The 20,776-nt window shown below is 42.4% G+C and overlaps 1 protein-coding gene across 1 annotated transcript in view; it reads right to left on the bottom strand.

Annotated features, from left to right (window-relative positions):
• ehmt1a (euchromatic histone-lysine N-methyltransferase 1a) overlaps positions 1–20,776 on the bottom strand; it is a 32,153-nt gene that overhangs the window by 5,009 nt on the left and 6,368 nt on the right. Inside the window, exons 7-18 of the mRNA XM_063195160.1 lie at positions 19,722–19,867; positions 19,218–19,361; positions 17,362–17,570; positions 16,434–16,565; positions 15,460–15,542; positions 14,966–15,072; positions 14,023–14,145; positions 13,274–13,375; positions 11,727–11,831; positions 8,822–8,976; positions 7,964–8,131; positions 260–404 (exon numbers count right to left, since the gene is read on the bottom strand). Coding sequence (XP_063051230.1) covers positions 260–404; positions 7,964–8,131; positions 8,822–8,976; positions 11,727–11,831; positions 13,274–13,375; positions 14,023–14,145; positions 14,966–15,072; positions 15,460–15,542; positions 16,434–16,565; positions 17,362–17,570; positions 19,218–19,361; positions 19,722–19,867 — 1,619 coding nt within the window. The remainder of the gene's footprint in view (positions 1–259; positions 405–7,963; positions 8,132–8,821; positions 8,977–11,726; positions 11,832–13,273; positions 13,376–14,022; positions 14,146–14,965; positions 15,073–15,459; positions 15,543–16,433; positions 16,566–17,361; positions 17,571–19,217; positions 19,362–19,721; positions 19,868–20,776) is intronic.

Below are 20,776 nucleotides of genomic sequence, written 5' to 3'. Positions count from 1 at the left end.
GAGATGCAGAAAGACAGAAAGAGAGATCGAGAGAAAGGCAGAGGAAGGTTGATTTATTAACGCCAGGGATCCCAGGGAGTCGATGCCTTAATCGTGACCCAAACGTGTGTGTGTGTGTGTGTGTGTGTGTGTGTGTGTGTGTGTGTGTGTGTGTGTGTGTGTGTGTGTGTGTGTGTGTGTGTGTGTGTGTGTGTGTGTGTGTTTGTGTGGGGGTCATCCATTAAGTGACTAAACAGCCGTGGCAGAGCTGTCTGTTCACCTGTAGGTGTGTGATGTTTTCATCAATATTCATTTGGGAGGTGTAGCAGTTCTCTGGGACGTATTTGAAGTTGCTGGGGCAGGCCTGGTGATCCTGCCCGTTCACACAGGAGATGGGAACCGTCTCGTATCCTCTCGAGATATCCCTAGAGAAGAAACGTGAATAATAATATACACAAACACATCAGCATGGCTCTGAGAAACATCAAATAATTACTGTAAGTAAGCATAGTAAGCAAGTTATTATTCATGAAGCACATTTAAAAACTGCAAAACTGATCAAAGTGCTAAACAGTGTCGAACTGTATACACAGACAATGCATACATTTACTACAGAGGAAATGTGAAAGGAAATAAATGTTCATTTTTTTTCTGCAGTAACCAGACACAAAAGTTAAATCAGTTTGACTTTCAATGTATTTTTCCACACTGGAAAAGAGTACCGTCTCACATCCTGAGACAACCCTAGAAGAAGCATTGTTTATAAAAGCAACATCAGTTCTGAAGGACATCCGGTACATGACTACTGCATAAACAGTAATGCATCTACTGATAATCAAAACAGTCATTTCAAAAAAGGGGAGGCTTCTCATGGAAGCGCCATAGTCCGCTCTTACTATTAACTCAAACTATAAACATTCATACAGGGGATCTAGAAAGGCCGAATTGAGAGCTGATTACTGTCGAAAGGACTGTACTGATGGGAAGTTTGAAATGTGCATCCCCTTACCCCATCCCCCATTCGCTGATTGGCCTGTTCTCTGGCAACAAGAATGATGTCCTCCCACCCCACCCATGTTAACCCATTTCAGCCTGATGCTGAGTGTACGTTGTTTGATCTTTGGCGCCTGGAATGACATACCTCTATACTACGCTGCATTCAGGCGCTTGAGATTTAAATGCAACTTATTTCATGTTTTTAAGTGCTTCGGAGGCTGAGAGATATTTAGGTTTTAATAGGCAGAGGGCAGAGCCCTTCCCAAAAAAGGGCTTAGGCATTCAGCAGGCGTTTTTTGCAGGTGCCTTAGGCTAAATTGGGTTCATTGACTGCAGTGTAGAGCCAGGCTATTGAAGTCATCCCATGACTGACGTTATGCTATAGGCTATGAGCCGAGGGGTCGACCGGTGCCATCTGGGGGGAGGAATGCTAGCAATGTTTTTTGGCAAGGTATATCCCCCCACTAGTAGGAAAAGCTTGATAGCAGTCATGGGGTGGTAGCGAAATCACTTTTTTCAGCTCTTGAAGTTACTACCCCCCTATAATAAATACTGTTTTTTGATATCGGCTGTATATGTAGTTATGGCTTATGTTGGGGGTATTGCCAATATCCTATACCATCGTGCTTGTTATCACTGGAAAGGGGACCTTTCAGGCTTTCATTTCAGCCCATTAATGAATCTGTCTGACATACACAGAAGCCACAGCACGTCATTAAACCAGAAATAGCTCCCATTTTCACACAAATTGTGCCAAAACTGTGCACTTTCGTTTACATCTGTGGCATGAAAGAACACCAAGGACACCAAAGTTAACAACCTCAATACTCAGGGCACTCTACCGATTCAGAAAATGTATAATATGCCCATGCTATCATTTAGTATATGTCTGTGAGACCCTTAAATGTCACTTTTGCAACCAGCAAAAATGTCTTCAAAATCGGACCCAATAGAATGGACTAATACAATGCCGGTATCACTTTACAGTACTTAAACAAACTTTGTTTATACTGTAGTTCATATGTGAATGTACATAACATTCACAAGTTGTTGAAGTATTCAATTATTGTAGTGCAGTGTTTCTCAAAGTGGGCCGGAAGCCCCCCTCGGGGGGCGCGTGAAGTCAGAAGGTTTTTCTTTTTAAATATTTTTCTGCTTTGCCATTAAGTCACTAATATTTAGAGAACATAGGCCATACTGTACGTGTATATCAGGCTCTAATAAACTTCACGACGGCCTATTTATTTGTATTTTCGTAACCATTTTGCTCGAGGGGGGCGCAGACAGACACCCTTCCTCTGAAGGGGGGAATGGCACGAAAAATTTGAGAAACACTGTTGTAGTGTATGTGAAGAAATACAATCTAGATGGTAGGCCCTGGAATGATAGGGCATTGGGTAACACTTTACTTAAACCACTCAAATATGATATCTCATTAACAGAATTTAGATAAATGTTCATATACAACATTTTATACAGGCTATTTCATAAACAAATAGACTGAGACCCTATACAAGGGGTTACAAGCCAATAAAGAAACATGTTGCAAAGGGAATATGCTTAATGAAAGAATAGTTTCATGTAGATTTATATTATTTCGTCGTCAGTACTCTTCATCTTCCATGTCATCCCCTTCATCTGAACTGTCTATGGTTGCCTGGTTTCCGCACTCTCTCAGTTTACACATGTCTGTGCAACTGAGGCCATTTACCAGACAAACACAATGATGGCTAGAGCATTTTGTAGTGCAGTTGCACGAAAGAAGGTCCAGGACAGCTTGGGATATTGTCAATATTCTATACAATAGCGCTTGGTATTACTGGAAAGGGGACCTTTCATTCTTTCATTTCAGTCCATTGCTGAATGTTTCTTACACACACAGAGGTCACAGCACTTCATTAAACCAGACATAGGTCACATTTTCTCACAAATGTTGGCTAAACTGTTTGATTTCGTTTATCTCTGTGGCATGAAAGAACGCCAAGGACACAAAATTACACAACCTCAATACTCGGTGGACTCGGAAAATGATAATATGCCCATACAATTATTTTGTATATGTTTGTGAGGGCCTAAAATTTGACTTGTGTAACCACCAATAGTCTTCAAAATAGTAGCCAATATAGCAGGTCATTAGCTGGAAATATCAGGCCTTTTTTCCTGCCAATGTTTGTGCTGACATTCACAGAGGTCATTAAACCAATAATTTCTCGGCCCTATCGTGGCCTAATGGTAGGACACTGGTCTACTACGCGGCTGACCCGGGTTCGATTCTGAACCGTGCCCTTTGCTGACCCTCCCCCATCTCTCCCTTCCAACTCGCTTCCTGTCACCTCCTTCACTGTCCTGTCTCATATAAACAAAAAATAAAGGCTTGAAAAGCCCCCCCCAAATACTCAAATGATCACTCCTGCCAATTTCAATATGCTGTTGTATTGCTCACATTACCCTTGACTTGTCAGTACCCGGAGATGCTGCATGCTGCTATTGTAATGGGGGCAAATTTTGTTTACATTTTAAAAAAATCTTAACATGGGCCTACTCCAAATATTTTCCCAAAAGGTAACACCTGCCCCCATTACAATGACCAGGATCTTGGAAAAGGCTGAAGAAAAAAAAAATCTCTGGTACTGACAAGTCCAGGGTAGTGTGAGCATTACATGCATTTTGAAATTGGCTGGCTTTATCCTTTAAACCAGTAATTTCTCACAAATTCCACCTCAACTGTATGATTTATGTTGTCCCTATACCATGGGAAACCATCAGGGTCACAAAACCAAATGATTTTAAAAATCTAGGCATGCTGTTGATTCAGAAAATGTATAATGTACCCATACAATATTTGCAGGAGCCTTTAAAAGACCGTAATGATCCTCAAGGCCCTAATAACCTATTTTCTGACCAATTCTGTAATATCTCCTTACAGACATACATACAAATGTTGGATAAAAAGAAAAATGAATGAATATATGTATGTATAGTGTGTATACATACAGTATGAATGTATGTGCATAAGAATGTATAAATCCGCTTTGAAATGGTACTGTTGTCAGTAAATGATCAAATTGCACATACAGCACTGCTTAATAATAGACATATTGTCCTGCCAGACATTTCACAGATTACTGACCAAAAGCTTATTGAAATAAATTGAAAAATATTTCCCAAAATGTAATATGGTAGCCCTTCCCCAAATGATCATTTCAAAGGCTAATTTTTTGCCATAGAGAAAAGGTGTGTGTGTGTGTGTGTGTGTGTGTGTGTGTGTGTGTGTGCGTGCGTGCGTGCGTGCGTGCGTGCGTGTGCGCGAGCAGAAGAAATTCAAACTTGATGCCATCTGAAATTTGTGTCAAAATTCAATATGGCTGCTATTTCCCAAAATGGATGACTTTCATGCATTTTTACCAATACTGTGGGGCCATAATATAGGCCTACTACATGGTAGATTACTTTTTTCAGCACTTCTCTGTTATATTCTCTTACAGATATTTTACCAAAGGTTGACTAAACAAACAAAAAATAAGATTGATTTCGCTTCCTTGAAGCAGAGAATAGTCCTCCTACAATGGTCAAATGGCACATAGACAGTCAACTGCTGAAATAACTAGGCCTATGGTCCTTGCAATGACGTAAGCCTATAATATTCATTGATGAGTACGGTTCCTTTTTTTTAGCACAATTATTTCCTATTGCCTAATGGACAAATGTATTCATTCATTCATTCATTCTTTCTTTCATTTGATTAGGACAATACACACTAATCAATACATCAGTTAAAAAAACATCAATATAAATATGTTGGTATTTGCATACCGTATTTTTTGGACTATATGTCGCTCCGGAGTTTAAGTCGCAACGGCCCAAAAATGCATTTTGAAGATGAAAAAAACATATATACGTCGCACCGGACTAATCGTCGCACATTTTTGAAAGGTTATTCTATCCATTGAATCTATGTTGTGATAACTGGCGCATGGTAAGCTGCTGCTCAAAGACGGCATTGTTTTAAACCAGGATCTGAAGCAGTGGCAACGCATTCAGAGGTGGTGGTAATGCACCAACTAAGATGGTTTGCCAACCGCCATAAAGCCATAAAAAGAAAAAGAGGAAGAAACAGTGATAACGCGCCATGTTGCCCTGTAGTCAGAACAACATTCAATTTTCGGCTTTGTTTTGCGTTTGGACCGTGGGAGGGTTCGAGGCAACTTGTTCCGTCTCCAGAGCACGCCTTTCTTTACCCCCTTTTCTGAGACTTCAGCCCATGACGGTATCAAAGGTGAGGGGGATTTCATCCATGTTGTGTAGCCTGTGGTAGTGTCACGTTGTGCTCGTTTGTCAGAAACTCGCGGAAATGACCGATTTTCACCTGGAAGTCGGCTGACTGTCTTTAATAACACAGACGCTCGTTCTCGGATAGAGAGGAGATTGCGTTGCATAGCGCAAATAAATCCACGAGAGGGGATTGCATTGCATAACGCGATACATCCACGAGCTCCCTGACTTCCGCAAAAGTCCTATTCATTTCTTTGGCAATGTCATGGAGCCCGTAACAAGACCGTTGACTCGCAGCGCGCGCGTTGTTCGAGAACACATTTGTCCTGTATTCATCAGCACATTTTCCTCCGCTTTTCTCCAGTCCCCAAACAGTTTTCCATTGCATCCAAACTTTCGTTCAGCTGCCCTATTGCCATTTTCGGCTGCATATTTAATTACTTTCAGCTTGAACTCAGCAGTAGGCTATATTAACTTCTTTTGGGTGGTAGGCTATATTTCTATTCAGTCGTCATTGTAAATGCTATTTTTTGTTGTGGTTGCCTAAGTTGTAACATTTTTTTCTATCAGTGGTATTAAGCAACACAACATAGGCCTAGTTGCGCACATAGTGCTCTCCCGTGGAGAAAAAAAAACATATATATGTCGCACCAGAGTATATGTCGCATGTCCAGCCAAACCATGAAAAAAAGTGCGACTTGTAGTCCGGAAAATACGGTAGTTGCCAAATGTCATCCGTAGTCCTAAGGCAGGTAGCCATAATAAAAAAAACAATACTGCATTACAGAAGACATGACATTTTACCACAAACACCAAATATATCCAGAGTAAAACAATGTTCATACTATTAATTAATAGGAGCAGGTCTGGTTTGTTTTCAGCCACTGTTTACGGGTGATTTTGAAGATGCTGATGTTGTCACATAGCCTGGCCACGCCAAACCCCTAGGGGCGTCTAGATTTCTAGGCTAGTTGTCACACAGTCCGATATGAGCATGGCTGAACAATAGAAGGTGAATTTCGATTTTGCCACCGTGACATATCCTAAAGAAAGTGGTCAAAAATTGCTCAATTAAACATATACACAACACTGCTGAAACTAGGGCATCTCAAATTCCCTCCAACATTCAATATGGTAGACGTTTCTGAAACTATTCCAAATATTTTATCATTAACATTTATCCACCCTTACCCCCACCTGCTCCCCCACTCCTCTCCCCACCCTACAGTGTCTTATCTCCCCACCCCCCCTCACTTTCCTTTAAGCCCCCCCCCCACTCACCTACCCCCACTACCCCCCACTCCACAGTGCGCCCCCCCCCTCACCTACCCCCCCCCCCCACTCTACAGTGCCCCCCCCAGTCACCTCCCCCCACTCACTTTCCTCCACTACCCTGGCCTTGCCCCCCACCCAACAGTGCTCCCCTTCAATTGCCCCCACTCACCTCACCCCTACTTCCCCCCCCCCCCCCCCCCCCCCTAACTCTACATCTACTGTACATACAGTGCCTCCCCATGCCCCCGCTCATCTCTTTTATCTCCTTACGTCTTATGTCTCCTTACATTTCCTTACGTCTATAAAGAGATAGGACAGAATTTGACTTAAATTATGTCATATTAATGGTCATTATGGCCTTTTGTAAGGCTCTCACAATACATTGTATGGGTATATCATGCATTGTCTGAATTAGCAGAGTGCCTTGAGTATTGAAATGGTTGGGGTTTGTGTCCTTGATGTTTTCCCATGGTTTACAGTACGTAGGGACTAAACAAAGCCTACAGTTTAGGCGACATTTGTTATTATTATTTCTGGTTTAATGAAGTGCTGTGACCTCTGAGTATGTCAGACAGATTTAGTAATGATCTTAAATGAAGGCCTAATGCCAAGCAGTGATGCCAAGCAGAAACTTTGGAAGGAAAAAGGCCCAATACTTCCAACAGATGACCTGCATGTATTGGCTATTATTTTGAATACTTTTGCTGGTTGCACAATTAAAAAATTAACGCTCTCACAAACGCATACAAAACAATTGCATGGGCATATTATACATTTTCTGAATCAGCAGACTCCAAAGAGTATTGAGGTTGTCCAATTTTGTGTCCTTGGTGTTCTTTCACGCCACAGAGATAAACGAAAGCAGACAGTTTAGCCAAGAGTTGTTGGAAAATATTAGATATGTCTGATTTAATGAAGTGCTGTGACCTCTGTGTATGTCAGACAGATTCACCAATGATCTTAAATGAAAATGAAAGCCTGAAAGGTCCCCTTTCCAGTAATACCAGGCACCATGGTATAGAGTATTGGCAATACCCCACGAAATGAGCCTGAACTAGACATGCATCCGAATTCAAAAATGGAATTTAATAGAGGGGGGTAGTCACTTCAAGAGCCGAAAAAAGGGGTTTCGCTACCACCCCGTGACTGCTATCAGGCTTTTTCTAGTAGTGGGGGGATATACCTTACCAAAAAAAATTGTTAGCATTCCTCCCCCCAGATGGCACCGATGGCCAAAATTTGGGGCCATAGCTCAAGGCCTACTATGAAGAACAGAATCAGCTGACATGAACCAGGGGTGCATTTCTCGAAACCATAGTTGCTAACGTTTTCAGTGCAATTTCCCACTGGCAAATACCCAAGTTGCTAACTAGCTGACGACTAGGCTTTCGAGAAATGCACCGCAGCAGGAGTGGTGGTGGTGGTGGCCGTGATCTCTTACTTGCTGAGGACACGCTCTCCCTGCATGTCCCTGCCTTTCCTGGCGTCAGTCAGCTTCTTGTTGGTGTTGAGGATGGTCCAGAGCTTGGAGCTGGGTGGGCAGCACTCCAGAGGTGTGTCCCCATCTCTGTTCCTCAGGTTCACATCTGCCCCCCGCGACAGGAGGAGCCTTAGGGACGCAGGAAACGGCTCATTGTACAGTACGGTTTCAAAAAAAACAAAAAACTTAAAGGGACACTGAAGGAAATGGTCAAAAAACGTACTGCAACTATGCTGCTCATTGAAAATGGGCTGCCTATTGCCAAATTTGTATTAAACAAATATTTTCTAGTATGGTCCAAGTACAGTCATTTTTGCAGCTAGAAATGGCTATTTTTGGAAATTCAAAATGGCGGACCATGGAGAAGATCCCCCTTTTCATGTATGAAAAGTGCCCAGTCATAATGAATACTTAGAATTTGAAGCTGGTGGTAAGTATTCATGAAAGAGGTAACATTAGTGAATGGGTAGCATGAATTCTGGAAATAAACAACTGAAAATCTCACACAGTGTCCCTTTTATTAGATGCTGTTGACTTGTGCCACCTGATGTCTGACCAAAAAAAACCAAAAACGTCTTTAACCCCTTTACAAGATCCTGTTTGGGTGATGGCAAGTCAGTACAACTGCATGTTGAAATCGGGAGGAATCTTCCTTTATTTTTGATTCATGGTTGAATGGCACGTGCACGCACGAGACAAGAGAGACCTTGAAGGTACCATGCATATTTAAACAGCGCATGCCCCCAACCTCTGTCATCCCCCAACCCCCATCCCCCAACCCCAATTCCAAATGACAGAGCAGCTCAGCTCCACACTCACATCACACAGTCGAGCTGCTTCTCCCTGACGGCGATGTGCAGCGGGGAGTCTCCGTACATGTTTGTGGTGTGGAGGTCGGAGCCTGTGTCCAGGAGGAGCTGGGCCACCTCGTCCAGCCCAGAGAAGGCTGCCCAGTGCAGGCAGATGTTCTCCTCCTGATGGGGCAAGAGATGGGGAGGTGAGTGGGGGTGGGGGGTGCAAAAATGCTAGATCAACTTGGCTGCAAAAGACATTAACCGCTTTTGCGTTGAGTGCAAATTGATTTGACAAATCAATGTAAAAACACACGTTGCAGACCAAGGCAACTTAGAGACAAAATTGACAAATAAAAGGTGAAACAGGACTATGTACAGAATACACATAGCATTGCAACAGTATGACCATTATTCCCTCGCACTGACTACTTATTTTTAACAAAAATAACTACATAAATGAAGAGTTTATTTGCAAAACGGTGTATCCACCATTTAACCCATTGATGCCTGATGTTGCGTTGCGCAACATTGGCCCTGGCGCCTGGAGCTGCATTACGCAACATTCAGGCTCATGAGATTTGAGAAACTTGATTAAAAATCTCTGTTTGTTTGAGATGAATGAACACATTCTAATGAAGGATGAGGATCTTAGCGTGCAACTTAGTGCATATTTTTATGTGCTTCAGAAGCTGAGATATTTAGTTTTTTATAGGCTGAGGGCAGCTTTTCTTAAAAAGGGCTCAGGCATTCAGCACCCTTTCTTGCAGGTGCCTTAGGCGTCAATGGGTTAACAGAAATGGAAACATGCACACATTTGTGTACAAGTGTTGCTCAGGGGATCTCATAGTGGTTGTGGTGGGCTTATACAATGCACCCCTCCTCCCTCACTTACTGTATTTGCTAAGGCTGTCATCCATACGGTGCTACTGCTACACATCAACAGCTGTGCTGGGCCCTACAGGGTGATGCCTTCAGTTCTAATCTGCATCCTCAGCAGAAAGGCAACATCTTAACGCCGATCACATGCATAGCCATGCACTACATCTCTGCCCCCCTCCCTTCCCCCGTCTACCTATCTAGCTACCCTCCACACCCATCCTACTAGAACACCATCTTTTGGTCACCAACCCACATGAAACAGGAAAAATAAGTGGCTCCTTCACTATAACCGCAGAGATGTTAGTCTCCTGGAGCCATAGCTATTTTTTTGTTATTTTTTTGTTATTTCGCCAGTTCTTTCGCCGGAGCCCCACAATATACTACAGTATATCACGAAAGTGAATACACCCCTCACAGTTTTGCAGATTTTTGAGTATATCTTTTCATAGGAAAGCATTACAGAAATGTAACTTTGACACAATGATTAGTGACCTTTTAACAACATATTTAACCGCTTAAATTTCTTGTTCACTCAGAAAAAAACAAAATACAGCCATTAATGTTTGAACATGTACTCACAAAAGTGAGTACACCCCAGATTAAAATCCGGTAAAGAAGGGGCTATGTTGGCTCGAATCGTCTCGAAATGAATAGGGATGACAAGGGAGGTCATCAGTGTGCGTTTCAACCTTTCTTTGCATTGAACTTTTAAATTTTGAGTCTGCATCTGGCTTAAATAGATTGGTGTGAGATTTGAATGCAATCCTATGGAGAATATCATGATCTGCTTCAGTAGTCACACAGCATGTTGACATGCATGTTTCTTTTAGGTGTATTTCAGATTGCCAATGTTGACAGCATTCATGCATCCCCAAACCATGTCAGTCCCACTACCATGCTTGGCTTATGAGAGGATACACCTTTTTTGTACAACTCACTTGTTTACCACCACACATGCTTGACACCATCTAAAGCAAATTTGTTTATCTTGGTCTCTTCAGATCACACAACATGGTTCCAGTGATCCATATCCTTGGTCTGTTCATCTCTCTTGAGACCAAGATAAACAAATTTGCTTTAGATGGTGTCAAGCATGTGTGGTGGTAAACAAGTGAGTTGTACAAAAAAGGTGTATCCTCTCATAAGCCAAGCATGGTAGTGGGACTGACATGGTTTGGGGATGCATGAATGCTGTCAACATTGGCAATCTGAAATACACCTAAAAGAAACATACATGTCAACATGCACTGTGACTACTGAAGCAGATCATGATATTCTCCATAGGATTGCATTCAAATATCACACCAATCTATTTAAGCCAGATGCAGACTCAAAATGTAAAAGTTCAATGCAAAGAAAGGTTGAAACGCATACTGATGACCTTCCTTGTCATCCCTTTTCATTTCGTTTCATTTCGAGACGATTCGAGCCAACATAGCCCCTTCTCTACCGGATTTTAATCTGGGGTGTACTCACTTTTGTGAGTACATGTTCAAACATTAATGGCTGTATTTTGTTTTTTTCTGAGTGAACAAAAAATTTAAGTGGTTAAATATGTTGTTAAAAGGTCACTAATCATTGTGTCAAAGTTACATTTCTGTAATGCTTTCCTATGAAAAGATATACTCAAACATATGCAAAACTGTGAGGGGTGTATTCACTTTCGTGATATACTGTATATCCCCCCCTATCCTACTACCCCATCATCTCCCCAACCCTCCGCTTTACATGCGAGGGCTCCCTGAAGGCTGTCCTAAAACAGCTAGCCAAGCAGATATGGAAGAGCTGTAGGTCATAATGTGTAAGACAAGAGAAGCATCTTGGTGGTGGGGGTGTGCTGCTGACTGACATGGAACTGTGCTGAGCATATACACACAGGAACACAGTGAGTGACAGTGAGTGACACAAACATGACGCAGTTTCACATGTGTGTGCAATAAGGCATCTCTTTTTCTGTCTCTCACACACACACACACATGTACACACACGCACGCTGGCACGCACACACACACTCGCACGCACACACTCGCACGCACACACGGGTCGGGCACCTTGTCTCTGAGGTTGACCCCGGCCCCTTGCGAGAGCAGCAGGTGCACCTGGTCCTTGTGCTTGTACTCGATGGCCCACGTGATGGGGGTCCAGCCACCGTCATCCTGCGACCAAACCAAATCAACCCATTAACAATATTTATATAGCACATCATCATACATAAATGTCATTCAATGTGCTTCAGAAGAGAGAAAAGAGAAGAAAAAAATCGATATTCCGTTAAAGATGGTGTGTAATTAACTATCACCAAAGGCAGATGAGAATAAAGCAACAACAGGACAGTAAGTACCGGTACTGTAAAAGGAGTAAAGTCATTCTTCTGTCAATATTTATTTGTTTATTCATTTATTAAATTATGTTTATTGATTTTTCCAAAAACACTTACATAAAAGTCCCATAAATGTCAATAATTAAATATATATATATATATATATATATATATATATATATATATATATATATATATATATATATATATATATATATATATATAGATATTATATATATATATTTTTTTTTTTCAACCTCTTATGCCTTTATTAGGAAAGGAAATTGCCATTGAGCCATGGTGTCCCCATTCGTCATTCATTGTGACATATTTCGAGACTCTTTGGGATCAACACCAGAGCATTGGACTCATCGTGCGAATCGCTGACACAAATGAAATTTAAAAAAAAAGGCTGCCACTGACGTGACGCGGTATCTCTCTTTTACACGCACAGATGTATTTCTCATGTCTTATCTCTCTTGTGGATAACGGTAGGCCATGCATGCCAAAGCCCTGCGAGATGATGGTCACGGTGGGTTTATTTCACCAACAAAAGGTTAGAGGCTGTCATGTTGAATATTTTTTTGCAAGGAAAAAACGGAAAAAAGAGCGGGCCCTTATTCTAATGTCTTCGCCTCTGTCTTTGATGGTTATCCACATGAGTAAGTTTGCGCTGCAGGGGAGTGTGTGTGTGTGTGTGTGTGTGTGTGTGTGTGTGTGTGTGTGTGTGTGTGTGTGTGTGTCCAGGGAAAACCCTGTATAGGGCAACATCCATCTCTGAAGCCCTGCACTCCTAATGGGGGCAGACAGGACAACCCTGCTACGACATGCCACCCCGCCCTGATCAAGAAGCTGTATGTCTAAAAATGACACATCGATAAAACCTTAAATAATTTTCTTATTTGCAGATGAATATAAAGGCATTGACCATATAAATTGCACTGATTATACTTTTCATGCCATTGTATGGGTATTAGTTTGAGTGTATAGTCACAATAAATAACAATCCATTTTTTTTCTGTATCAGTAGGAGCCAGTGATTTTGTAGAAGGTCTTCTTGACTGCCTTGTGGAAGTTGCAAGGTATGCGCATGGAAATGGGTGAAAAAATAAGTGGTTCCTTCTCTACAAGCACACACACACTACATTTGCCACATTACAGCTAGTGAGGGAACAAAGAAAAAGAAACAAAAATGTGTTGTAATAATATTATAATAATAGTAATAATAGTAACAACAACAGCAACAGTAAAAATAGCAATAATAGTAATAGTAATAACCTGGCAGTTGAGGTCCACCGAGGGCAGGCTAAGCAGATGCTGCATGATGCTGTAGTGTCCCATCTTGGCGGCCATGTGTAGACACGTGGAGCCCTTTCCGTCCTGACACAAGACCAGGAAAACAGAAAAGGAACAAGTCAGCTCACTTGCTTTGTTATTTTAACTTTCATCAGTACACATGTCGATGACGTTGTGGTTGGGCTTAGACGTCAGGTGGTACAACCACAGCTAAAGCCCATAAATACGTTTGTAATTGGTTATGATTAATGTATTGTACTGCAGTGGACATGCTTCTTAGATAATCCACTAAAAACAAAATAATTGAATCCATAAAACAGTGGCATTAGCTGTGGCACCACCCTGACATGTGCCACTACAGCCCTTGCTGCTTATGATGCAAACGTTGACATAGCATCAATGTGCGTTTATGCAGCATGTACATAGTAGATTATAAACAACAGACAAAAATATGTGACATAAAATATTTAGAGAAAGTTTTCTCTAAATTATTTGGTTACACCTCATCAGTTCCCGTTACATAAATTACGTAGGTCCAGTGTAAGTACATAAGAATATGGTATATCCCTTCAGTGTACCCTCAAGGTTGGTGAGTGTTCTACAGCAGAGTTCAGAGTGTTCCATGCCTCACTTAATTGGCCACACCTGGTTCTTCACCTGTAAAGCGCCTTTGAGTGTCGAGAAAAGCGCTATAAAAAGCCTATGTATTTATTATTATCATTCATCGGCACCTTCTGGTTGCTAGCTGCTCCGGCCTTCAGCAGGTACTTCACAGTCTCCAGGTGGTTGTTCTCACACGCGTACATCAGGGGAGTCCTCTGGCCTTCATCGCACATGCCCAGATTGGCACCGGCCTTCAAGAGAGACAAAACAACCACCGTAAGAGACGTGCACAGGCCTTAATCATGAAGCTAGCAGGAGGAATGTGGGTCATCGTGCGGGAATGGAGCTTAAAGGGACACTGTGTGAGATTTTTAGTTGTTTATTTCCAGAATTCATGCTGCCCATTCACTAATGTTACCTTTTTCATGAATACTTACCACCAGCATCAAATTCTAAGTATTCATTATGACTGGTAAAATTTGCAGTTTTCATACATGAAAAGGGGGATCTTCTCCATGGTCCGCCATTTTGAATTTCCTAAAATAGCCATTTTCAGCTGCAAAAATGACTGTAATTAGACCATACTAGTTAATATTTGTTTATTACTTAGTAGCCTTTCATGAACAGATCAAATTTGGCAATAGGCAGCTCAGTTTAAATGACATAGTTGCAGTACCTTTTTTGACCATTTCCTGCACAGTGTCCCTTTAAAATGAAACGTTAGAATTTAATTTACTACTTTTAAGATGGCAAGGCATACTTTACATGCAAAGGTGCCAATCGCTGGACTTACTACAGTGCTGGATCTACAGGTCTGGAATGCTCATTACCATCACATTATCAATAGCTGGTAAATCAAATTTGTTGCGAAGGGTTTAAGTTCTCTCTCTTTTTTTAATACGTGTTTACAGCATTTTTGGTGTGTTGCCCTTTGTTACAATGGGTTAGTAAAGAGAAGTATTGGAAGAGAGAGATGGGGAAGGGTTTGAAAATTGGATTCAAACCTGGGTCCCCATGGGCCATTCATGGTCAGTTGTATTGCGCACTCAATAGTGTTACCACAGTACGTACCTGCACTAGCACGTGGCATATGTCGTTATGGCCTCCGCCTGCTGCAGCATGTAGGGGCGTCTGCCTCCCGTTGCCCTCCAACGTCAGATTGGGGTCCGCACCTTCCACTGGAGGTAAATATGAATAACAGTGAATCCCAGGGGACAGCACAGAACCATTCTGATTTTCAGATTCTCTCTCTCTCTCTCTCTCTCTCTCTCTCTCTCTCTCTCTCTCTCTCTCTCTCTCTCTCCTCTCTCTCTCTCTCTCTCCTCTCTCTCTCTCTCTCTCTCTCTCTCTCTCTCTCTCTCTCTCTCTCTCTCTCTCTCTCTCTCTCTCTCTCTCTCTAGTAGTTATAATATCATAACATGTTATACATCAGATCATATACAGTATACCGCATCATACTCGCAAGGTTAATAAAGTAGTTATAATATCATAACATGTCATACATCAGATCACATACAGTATATCGTATCATACTCGTAAAATTAAAACGTAAGAAGCATTTTTACCCAGCATCTGCATAACTGACTGCAGGTCACCTTGCTTAGCAGACGTAAACAGCTGTGAAGGAGGATGCTTTGTTTTCTTGTATCTAAAAGGCAAGCGTTTATTTAGTCACTATTGTATGTAAAATATACACTCCTGATAATTCGCAGTAGTTACAGCAAAGACACAAACACATGCAAGTACAGCATAGGCCAAACGTTTGGACACACCGTCTCATTTAATGCATTTTCTTTATTTCCGTGTCTATTTACAATGCATTGTACATTTTCACAAAAGTGTGCATGAACACATGTAGAATTAATGTGCTTAACAAAAATCCATTCTAGCAGTTGTCCAACAGTGATGTCAGCAGTCTATCCACCTTTATTTTATCTATGCCTTTATACATGGGTTTTCTTTTTTTGTTTTCCCTTGGCTGCACAACCCTGGCTGCGCACAACTCAACCTCTCATTGTTGGAAACCGCTGACGGTCAAAACATAAGCTCACATGGTTGGCTGCCAGTATCTTGCCCCTCTTCACAACACCATGTGCATGAACAAAAAAAAAAACACGTATACTGTATTGTAGTCCAGTACCTTGTTAATAGACATTTCAGAGTTTGTTAGATCTATTTTGTGGCCCATTTTCCCAGAAGAAAACAAATTTGCCTAATAATTATGCACACCTGATATAAGGTGTTGGCCACCTTCAACCAAACCCCCATCTTATTATACAAATATGCATGACCTGGAATGCTTAAATCCAATAGGTTTTCATGTTCATATAGATTGCTGTTGGAAAATATGCATCAAAAAAGACAATATGGTCAAAAAACACGTTTGCCTAATAATTCTGCACACAGTGTAGTCCAGTACCTTGAGGTGGCCTGTCGGTCAAAAAATAAGCTCACATGGTTGGCTGCCAGTATCTTGCCCCTCTTCACAACACCATGTTTATGAACAAAAAAACATGTATACTGTATTGTAGTCCAGTACCTTGAGGTGGCCTGCTCCTCCAGAGCCTCCAGTATGCCCTCAAGGGTCTTCTTGGTGCCCACTGCCGCCTCAGCTGCCACGGCTCCCGTCTTGGACTTACTGGGGGACGCCGCCACCGGCCCAATCTTCGGACTACAGTAGGAGGAAGGAGACGTCGAAGGAACAATTAGCTTTGGCTGCAGGAGATGGGTATAGTGTAGGAGGAGCCACTTTATTTTTTTTTACAATGTGACTTCCAAGGCGTTTCTTTGGAGAGCTGGACTGTATTGCAAGGAGCAGTCAAGAACACACGGTACCAAATCAGTGGCTCCTACTGCATGGAGAAGATTACCACCATGTAGTGTCATGTGAATTCGGGTTTGCAGGTCATATAAATATATCTTAAATACATTTACATACTTACATAAACGAGGGGTTGATCTGATTATCCTAAACATCTGATACATAATACGGAAGGACTAAGGACACATCAGAATAACATGACTGGGGCATATGCACACAACCTGAATGGTAGACTCCCCCATCCCCCCACATGCCAGAAATAATTGCCATATTGGCTTATATCAAAACACCTCGCTAAAGTAATTAACAGCGGTTGCTCCGCGTTCAACTGGCTGGAAAGCCTTGAGGTGGGAACTGAAATAATGCAAGTAGGAGAAGTCCCGCCTCCCAATAGTTGGGATTGAGTCAGGAAACTCTTGGGCCCAGGCCCCTACACCTAGCTTCTAATATCAAAAGCAATGTCTGAGCCTGATCATCTGAACTACCAATCTACTACTAATTCCCAAAATGCATATTCCTTCTCTTCACTGGGGAGCATAGGCTGGTTCATGGGTGAGTCAGTCCAGTAGCACACAAAAGCTTGGAAGATGCCATGCATCCAAGAGCCCAGCAGCATGCAGGCTTGCCACCTTGCCACACCACCTACCCCTTCAGCGAGAGATCCGTCTTGTTTTGGAGCGCGGTGGCTGCTGGCAGGACAAACATGGCGTCCGGCTTGGCGACGGTGACTTCCAGGGCCTGGCTGGCGTCCTCGCCACAGTGTGGGCAGTAGATCTGGCCGCGGATGACCGAGGCGCAGTCGCGGTGGAAGCGGTGCGAGATGTTGCCGTCGGGCCGGCATTCCATGAAGGTGCCCTGGGAACATGCAAGCCAAGGGGCACAGTGGGCATGAGGCATAGGTATGGAATGGAGGGGTGGGTGGGAAGCATGTGTTGGCTTTTTAAAAAAGGCAGTGCGTGTAGGATGGAAAGCCTTGCTTCTATAAGACACAACAACATTTTAGCTGCTATGTGGCTAAACTCTATGGAAGCAACAATCAGATGATATATATATTTTAAAAAATCAGTCAATGGTTTTAAAGGAACAGTTCACGCTTTTTTGATTTTCACACATTTGCAGCATTTCCAAGCATTATTCATGAATGTGCATATCATTTTAGTCCATGTGTTTGCATTACCTAGTTTAACAGTACAGTCAAATTAAGAGTAGCAATGCAAGTCTATGGGGAGCAAAGAAAACATCATCAAATGTAATTATAAACTACTTTAAAATTGATGCAAAATTCACCAGAGTGCAAAACAGCTATTTAATCCCGTCCTGTCATCACTTGTGGCTTGATGTTAATGCTGCCCATTTACTTCCAGTGATTATGCTAAGCTATGCTAATAATTCTGATCCAATAAATCCGAGTACAGAAAACACTGAGAACTAGAAGCACCCAGAGAGCGCAGACCTCTGCCAAGGAAGCTGCTTGATACACTTGTCCATGTTACACCCTAAGTCTTTCTGCCTTGTTTTTGTGCTGTTCCCGCAATTCAATTTCTGGTCACTAAGGGGCGTCTAGATGGTGAAGAATCTTTTGAAAAGTCCTGGTTCCAGTTCGTGATCCAGATCACCACCAGAATTTAATCACTTGTTCCTTGGGTCATTATCAACAATTCCTCAAAGTTTCGTCCATATCCGTTGATTAGTTTTTGAGTTATGCTGCTGACAAACAGACAGACAAACCAACGCGACCGAAAACATTACCTTCTTGGCAGCCAGCATATTCCTGCCTGTAGAGAGGACACAGCTCAAACCAAAGAACTAGGAAAGTGAGGACTGCCTGGCTTTGGGACTGCACACCTAGGCAAAGACCGTCTAGTCCCCCTCAATTCAAAGTTCTCTCCAGGAAATCCTGGTACACAAATTGAATACAAGTGATGGATCTAGTCACTCCTAGTGTCGGTCTAAGGGTGTACTAGTCCCATCACTTCAATTCCCATTGATTCCCATTCAATTCAATTACTTAACCCAGTGTTTCCCAACCAGGGGTACGTGTACCACTAGGGGTACGCGAGCACACCTCAGGGGGTACGTGGAGAATGGAGCACAGTCATATTGGGATAAAGGAATAGATATAGAGAGCAGGGGCTAGGGGTACTTGAGCTACAACAAAAAGGCTTAGGGGGTACGCGAGTCAAAAAAGGTTGGGAAACACTGACTTAACCCATTGATGTCGGATGCTGCGCAGCGCAACGCAACACTGACCCTAGCACAAGCTGCAAGACGCAACTATAGACTCTTGTTCTTAATGTTAGAGCCGAATGAACTTATTGTAATGCAAGATGAGGGCCTTAGCTTATAAATACAATTTGTTTTACATGCTTCAGAGGCTGAGATATTTTTTTTTTAATAGGCTGTCAGCACCTTTTCCCAAAAATGGCTTAGGCATTTAGCAGGCACTTTTTTTGCTGGTGTTTTCAGCATCAACGAGCTAAACCTATGGGTGCTGCAACTCACGGCGCGGCAGAAGAATCCACATCGGGGGCAGCTCTGGTGCTTAACCATGCCAGCACGGTGGTCCTCACACAGCACCAACAGAGGGATGCGGATAGAAGGACGCATCATCTCCTGCTTCTGGATGCTCTTACGACACAGACTGAGCTGTTATGGAGAGAGAGAGAGAGAAAGAGAGAGAGAGCGAGCAACAGAGTGTGTGTGTGTGTGTGTGTGAGAGGGAGAGAGAGAGAGAAAGAAACAAGAAAACAGGGAATCAGAGAAAAGACAAAACAAGAGAGACAAATTCAGTTCATGTCAATCACTATATTATGTATAATACAAAGCTGTCAAGTACCCTGTCTTTTCTCAATAGGTAAGCTGTATTATTTACCTCACATGAGCTCAACTTACTCTATTGCACATTCTAGAATTAACTTGTGTGCTTATTGAAGCAATGTTCAAAATGTCACTTTTTCAAAATGGGTGTACTTCATTAAAAACAGATCAATAGTGTTTTCTCCAAACCTGCCCGTCGACGCTCTCCACGGCCATGCACTTGCTGTCGGACAGCGTGAGGGTCTCCTGGCTGCGGGGCGCCTCCATGCGGCAGCAGCACAGCGGCAGCTCCAGCATGGCCTCCGTCTCCATGGCGCCCTGCCCAGCAGATAAACCTGGGGGAGAGGGGGCACGTTACATTACATCACAATGCAATGCAATACAAGTAGCCGCTTCGATGTATGTGGATACTTTTGAAAACGCAATGGTTTTGGTCTCTCGTTTACATGTAAAATGAGTTTTAGAAAGCTTGTTTCAAAACTCGTCACCGGTCACAAAGGAGTTTTTATTTTTATCCATAGACGAAACGCTAGTGAAGGGGGTGCCCACTTGATAACCCCTCTGCGTTATTCCTGTTGGCATTCTTAGTACACGCTGGCACATAAAGGATAATTACAATTCGTCCTGTTTCTCTTCAAACAGAATGTTGTTAATATGTAAACAGAGACACAAATAGCCACATTCAAAAAGCGTTTAGTGTAACCAGCACCTTAGATGACATTGCAATTAGCACTCTGGATCTCTGTGTACAAAATGACTAAAAAGGCATGGGGAAATTAATCAGTGAGAACGTTGAGACAATGAGAACTCTATAATGTCCCTTTGCATTCAGAGATCTTTTAATCACGTAACAAGGTGGAACTCACACACCAGTAGCTGATGTAAATAATTGATAATTGCGTTACAGTGATAAAATTGTTTGCTCTGGTGAGCGAAAATGTTCTGCACATGTTCTGGACACGTACAGCCCCTTTAGGCGCTTTCAGGTAGACAGAAAACCGTGCCGGTGCACATTCCTGCACCGAATCTTGAACCGGATGCCATGTTCACGCTGCAATTCTGGGGTGCATTTCTCAAAAGAGAAGTTGTTAGCCTGTTAGCAACTTCTGTAGTTGCCAATGGGAAAACGCATTGAAAACAACAAAGTCGCTAATGTAGTAAACAACTTTGGTTTCGAGAAATCCACCCCTGAGCATTTGGGAACCGGAAAGTTGTTTTACGATGTGAACCGAAAAATATGTGAC

This window comes from Engraulis encrasicolus, chromosome 3, assembly GCF_034702125.1.
Source record: "Engraulis encrasicolus isolate BLACKSEA-1 chromosome 3, IST_EnEncr_1.0, whole genome shotgun sequence".
NCBI classification, from domain to species: Eukaryota; Metazoa; Chordata; class Actinopteri; order Clupeiformes; family Engraulidae; genus Engraulis; species Engraulis encrasicolus.
The sequence above is the reverse complement of the archived record's forward strand: the minus strand, read 5'-3'. Positions and strand labels throughout refer to the sequence as shown.